This window comes from Camellia sinensis, chromosome 5, assembly GCF_055761805.1.
Source record: "Camellia sinensis isolate YWXY chromosome 5, ASM5576180v1, whole genome shotgun sequence".
NCBI lineage: Eukaryota > Viridiplantae > Streptophyta > Magnoliopsida > Ericales > Theaceae > Camellia > Camellia sinensis.
In genome coordinates this window covers 144386804-144393392 of record NC_138965.1, presented here as the reverse complement: position 1 = coordinate 144393392, position 6589 = coordinate 144386804, and the positions used below count along the sequence as shown (strand labels likewise).

Sequence of the window (6589 nt, the reverse complement as noted above, 5' to 3'; positions counted from 1 at the left end):
TTTGTCTTTGATACAGTCTCCCTTTGATGTTTGATGGACTTGGGTTGTAATGAGGGGCCACTTGTCAGTGAGGTGAAGTTTCAAGTTCGAGTTAATAGAATGTCATCGACTTGCTATAGTAATTTATCTATTACCTACTAACATCCTACCATGTGGCACATAAAATAAAGGGTTTTCTCTCTCTCTCTCTCTCTCCTCTATTTTTTCTCAATATTGTGGCTACATTTTGGGTATAAAACTTGGTATTCAAATCTCATTCACCTCACATTATGAAAATGCTTAGCAAAAAAGCTGCACTAACATTACAATCTTATTAAGACAACATAGCAAAGCCACAACAAACTGCAAAGATGAAATACAAAATTGAAAAATATAAAGCTAATCACTTCGAATTCTTTGGCAGTGGTGTGTCTGCAAACTGATATGTGGTGTGATGATCTTTTTCAAACATTCTAGGCCCTGCTACATCAAAGATCGGCACTGCATCAGAAATCTCTTTTAAATCATCTTCTGTAAGCTTCACTCTCAGGGCACCAATGTTCTCATCAAGGTTTTTAATCTTAGTTGTTCCTGCAAATGTACAATCAGAGGTCAAATACTAACTTTACCATTCGAAACACAACATTTAGGAGCACATTTGGAAAGTTTTGGGTTTGTTTTCAAAACCTATTTTTGGAAAAATACTGAAAACTAGTGTGGTGAAATAGATACCAAAAATCAATAAGGATTCTCTCTCTCTCTCTCTCTCTCACATCCATTTATTTCGTTTCCTTCCTCGTTACATTGTTTTGCTGCAAGTTACAGAACACTTGTAGAACAAAAATCAAACCCGATTTCTAAAATCTAACAATAAACATTCCAACAATAACATTAATTTAATCTTTCAATCTACCATTTTCCCTTCATAGTTGTTTGATTTCAAGAACTCAATACAAGAAGAGATTCCATGGTTCTTGAGCTGGTTTTGTTTTAACTTCCTAGAATTCTTAAATTGATTAACTTTGCCTTGATTGCATAAACATCCACTACACAAATTATTAAAACATTCTACACATCCAAATATTATTAAAAAAATTCACAAATTTTCAGAAAAACTAATCAAAAGTAATCATTCAATAGAAATCATGTTTAATTTAATTCAAAAGCAAAAAATCATATTTCGGCAAGGTTTACGTTGAATTGTAAGAAAGACTACAATCTCCTACTTATCAAACTTGTAGCATTTTTGACATAGCTTTTCTCACATTTACTTCATTACCAAGAAATCAAAATTTTGTGAGTCACTCACCAGGTATAGGTACCATATCATCCCTTTGATGAAGAATCCATGCAAGTGCGAGTTGAACAGGAGTGCAACTATGCTTCTTAGCCAACTCTTTTATTCGAAGATAAAATATCCTGTTGTGCTCTAAATTCTGCCCGGTAAACCTAGGATGTGATTGCTGATAGAAAGATTAAGTTAGTCATTCATTCATATAATTATTTGACTAACCAAAACGAGGAAATATCAGAATGAATTTGCACTCCATTTGTTTCAGCAAAAAATATTTTCCTCTATTTGGTTGCGACCTTGGGACTAATGTACTACTAGTTGCTGTATTAGTGATGGCATTGGTGGTTGTGGTAGGGCGGTGGAGGTGGAGGTGGGGGAGGGGGTGGTAGTGCGGTGATGTTACTAAGACCTTAGTTTGGAAAACGTTTTCTACCTTCCAAAAACTTTAAAAATAATAATAACAATTCTACTTAAATAAGTTTGTTTTTTGTTGACCACAGAAAATGTTTTCTGTTGACTTTCGCTTTCTGCCGAAACAAACAGAACATTAGTTCAAAAAGATGATTTTTATCTGACAATAATTAAATTGAAAGAAAATAAAAGACAAAAATCCAGTTCAATACCATGAAGCTATTTGTAGGGACGGTCTCCACAACTGCCTTGCCACCAAAAAACCCATGAGCAGTGGGGGAATATGGAACTATTGCAATTCCAAGTTCCCTGATAACCAACACATGTTTTAGACAAAAATAAGGTCAAAGGAGAAAACAAAAGAAATTGGAAGTCTTTTAAAAAATAATAAAAATGGCTACAAGTTTAAGATGGAAATTCCAATAAAGAAGAAATCACAAAAAATGATTACAAGAATTTGGAGTTCAAACTGAAAGTAAGGTGTCTTCTTATGATAAACATCTTTCTATAAGCAAAAAAGGGTGATTCAAAGCATGGGGCTCCCATTAAAGCGGTGCTTTTGAGGATTATGTTAATGAAGAATAACAATTGGGCAGGAATCTCCAACATTTTGGATAAAATGCAAGTAAATTTTGGAAGCAAAATGAAGCACCTGCAAATCGGGATTATTTCTTCTTCAATGTCACGAGTCAAAAGGGAATACTCCATTTGTAAAGCAGTTATAGGATGAACAGCATGTGCCCTCCTTATTGTGTTTGGGCTTGCTTCTGATAAACCAATGTATTTGATTTTACCCTCTTCCGCCAATTTCTTAAGTTCCCCCATCTACCATTCATGAAGAAAATTCAGCATCAATCAGTAAATATTTCGAACATCACTTACATTTGAGGAAAGTATTCCAACTAATTCGAAATGAGTGGCTACTAAGGTACCATTCCTTTCACGAGAAAGAACAAAAAGAGAATCAATAAGAGAGTTGGCAGTTTTGTCAACAAAAAAAAAAGGTTAAATTTTAGGGTCATCTTGTATATACAAACCTAAAATGTACAAAAATATTGACTAAAAATTGAAAAACTCACTAAAAACAAAGCCAGCTTAAAGTTGGGAGCCAAAAGAACAGGACTTGAGGGTGTGTTGATAAATGGAAAAAAGAAACAAGTCACTTACAGTCTCCTCTATAGGGACTGATGTGTCAATCCGATGTGCATAGTAGAGATCAATGTAGTCCACACCAAGGCGTTTCAGGCTAGCCTCACAACAGGAGCGCACATATTGAACACTACCATTCACCACAACTTGAGTACGGTCAAGTTTGACTATTCCAAATTTTGTAGCTAACTGGATCTTTTCTCGAGGCAACTGCTTTAATGCCTGCAAGTTTTAGGATTTACAACTAAAATAACTAACACACAAAATACCCAAAAATAGATTCATTTTTTCTTTGAAAACAGCCAACAAAAAAATAATTTTCTAGACAACATCCACTGCATGTATTGTATTCTACATATTTACACTCCATTCGTTTCTACAGATTAGAAAATATTTTCATTCATATGTTTGATTACGACTTTGAAACTAATGTGTCAATGGTTGTAGTTGTGGTAGTAGTGGTGGGGCAGCAGCTGTGACTGGCAGTGGTGGTGGTAGTGGTGGTGGTGGTGGTGGTAGTGGTGGTTGTGGTAGTGAGGTGGCATTAGTAAGACTTTAGTCCGGAAAACATTTTCTACATTCAAAAGTATAAAATGTTTTTCTCCCCAAAAAAAGATTTGTTGTCAGATATAGTCCAGAAAACACTATGGGCAACATAAAAAATAGGAATGCAAACAAAAAAGAATAAATGAAGGCAGAGAAAGTGTGATTAGAAAACTTGACTTGGAATAAATGACAACATAGTGCCAATGGTCCTTTGTCCCAATGTAGAGCAGAGAAGAGCTCATGTTTCAGGAATTCTCAAAACAAACAATTTCAACGAAATCTTTCATTTTCTTAAACTTATCAAGTTCAAATTCTTTATATTTCTCTATTAATAGAATACATTGAATGTAATAAATGGCTATAACCAAATTTCATAGCAAGCCCAAAATGCTCAGGTACCATATGAATGAAAGCATTACCTTTCCCACTAATATTTCATTAGCGTTGTCAGCCTCATAAATATCTAATGTATCAATGAAAGTGATTCCTTTGCTGAATGCATACTTGATTATTGCAATGTCATCTTCTTCAGGGACAAGAGAATTGTACACACTAGTAAGCCCCATACAGCCGTAACCCAATTTTGAAACCTGGAAAAAAAAATTAAAAATTAATGAGAAAGACACGTTGTCCATTTGCTATTGTAGTCCATTTTTGTTGATGAATCAAAGCTTTACAAGTAGTATTTCGACAGTACAAATTAGCTTAACTAATAAAATTCTTTGTATAGAACTTGAAAACTACAGGACGTACAAAGCCCCAGTGTATATAACCCAGCTAGAAAAATATTTAAATAAATCAATAAAACTAATTTTTCAAGGCAGAAGAGGATTAAAAGCCTGATTTGAAGCCACTACTAAGATTGAAATCCAATCTGAACATTTTCTGAAAATCCATCACTCTTTTCTTTTTCTTTTTTCAAGAACACCCATAAATTTTTTAACTGTTCACGTTTTTTTTCCCCAAATTATAATTCAATTAATTTAAAAGTCCACATCCAGTTACAAATAGCTGTTAACAGGTTCTCAAATTTGACACATCTTTCTTATTCATCAAACCACTCAGTTTAGATAAAAATTACAAATGCATTGCGTTTTGCACCCACCATTAATGTATATCTATTCTATTATATAAAGCACACAAATCACTTGGTGTGAATCTTTGTCACATAATTTTGATTCCCAAAAACTTATAGCAACATTTTATTTTTCCCAAATATTAACATTTGATTAGTAGTTATTTGTTCGCAAAAATATTTTAGAGCTCTAAAATAAGAGCTTTAGGGGATAATGGGTCTCATGTGATGTGATGTGATGTGATTTTTTTTTTTTTCCCACTTCACGTCACTAGAGCTGGGTTAGAGCCCAGCTCTAGAGCTCTGAATCATCACACATTTGTTTGGAGTAAAAAGTAAAATCAACTATTGCTCATTACTCAATATAGACTCTCTCACTCTCTTCTCACTCTCATTACCTTCTATTTTGATTTTAAATTTTAATAAATCTTCATTTTCTTTTTCTCCTTCCATATTCACCTGGTCATTGAGTGTGCACACCTTCTAATATATATATATATATATACACACAAAATAAAAGTAAAAGTTTGTTGATGATAATGTGATTGGAGTCTAAAGAATTGAAACAACATTTATATAGAAAATCAATTTATTAACTTATTGACTTATTTTAGTCGCATCAAGCATTTATTTATTTTTTAACATGTATTTTCATGATAAAATATATATATATATATATATATGACATACCCAAAACAATCCTCAAACAGAAACATTACCAAGTATGGGTGGGAATTTCAAAAGGGTAAATAGGGTTTTTTGGTTTGGTTACCTCAAGCCCGTGAGTTCCAAGTCTAACTTTGGGCATCTGAAAATCAGTCATCTTTCTTTTTCCTCTGCTTCTCAACTCTGCAATGCAATGCATTCCTATATATATATAGTTGAGGGCTTTTGCTGACGTCATGGATCGCGTCACGGTCCAGCTTTTTAGGTGCTTTCCGATATGCTGATGTCACGCATAACGTTTTGTTCTTGAATCCGGATCCTCGGCCGCCCTACCCGGCAGCCCCCCAAAACGACGTCATTTTGGGGGTTTTTTGCTTTTTTTTTTTTGTTTTTTTCTTTTCTTCTTCTTCGTTCTTGCTTTCTCTCTCTTCGAACAGAAACCAGAGGGGAGGGGAGAGGGAGAAGAGGGAGGAAGGAGGAGGGAGGAGGCTGCGAGCTCGCCATCGCAGCTCGTCACCTCGCCGCCGGCCATCGCAGCCGTCCGATCGTCGCCCGATCCAGCTCGTCGCAGCAACTGCACCGCCGTCGCCTCCGCCTCCGGCCCCACCTCCGCCTCCTCCTCCTCCTCCCCCACTGGTTATGGCCCCCTCCAGTCCAGCCCTTCCCTTCCTCCTCCTCCTTCCTCCCTCCTCCTTCCTCCCTCTTCCTCTCCTTCCTCCCTCTCTTCCTGTGTTTTTTTTTTTTTGAAAATTTGCCCCCAAAACGACGTCGTTTTGGGGGCTGCTGGAAACGGCTGCCGGCTAGGGCGGCCGAGAATCCGGGCTCTTTGTTCTTCTCGTCAACGGAGGTAACAAATAAATATATAAAAATATAACAGTGAGTTATTTTCCCAATTTATTTTAAAAATAAAATATAATAAAATAATGTAATTACAATATGAGTAAATATAACAGTGAGTTATAATAATGTATTCATATTGTAGATGTTAGTGAGGTTTTCTTGCTTTCTTTACATTTCCAACGTTGCAGTTTTATCATTTGTAAATTACACTAGTAATTCTTTTAATTTTTTTTAATTTTACTTTGATGATTTTTTTCAGTTATTGAAACAGTAATTGAAGAAGAGATCATATTATAATAAAATTAAAAATATAAAAGAGTAATGTTAGAGAGTCACAAAGGTATGGAAATTAGGCCCACTATTAAGTGTGTAATAAATTAAAAGTTGACACATATCTGCTATATCAATGTGAGTAAAATTGTAAATACTTTTTGAATGTCTCAAATATTTTTTAATATAAAATTTAAATTATTCAAATTAAAACTACGAACGTTAATGTTATATTTCACTTAAGCTCATGAGGTTAATGGTGTAATTTATCCTTCCATTACAACCAAAGCAATTTTAAATTATGTTCCAAAGTAGAATTGTTAGATTATGTTAGATGATGCAAAAGTAATGAAAATAAA

At 34.6% G+C, this 6589-nt stretch overlaps 1 protein-coding gene across 1 annotated transcript; it reads right to left on the bottom strand.

Annotated features, from left to right (window-relative positions):
• Positions 1-227: 227 nt before the first annotated feature.
• On the bottom strand, positions 228-5277 carry LOC114288802 (putative aldo-keto reductase 1). Its single transcript, XM_082872187.1, has 6 exons — positions 5227-5277; positions 3799-3969; positions 2337-2509; positions 1897-1993; positions 1289-1442; positions 228-570 (listed from the first exon to the last, which is right to left on the bottom strand). The coding sequence occupies exons 1-6, from the start codon at positions 5275-5277 to the stop codon at positions 383-385; spliced, it is 834 nt and encodes a 277-aa protein (XP_082728313.1). The 3' UTR covers positions 228-382.
• Positions 5278-6589: the final 1312 nt, after the last annotated feature.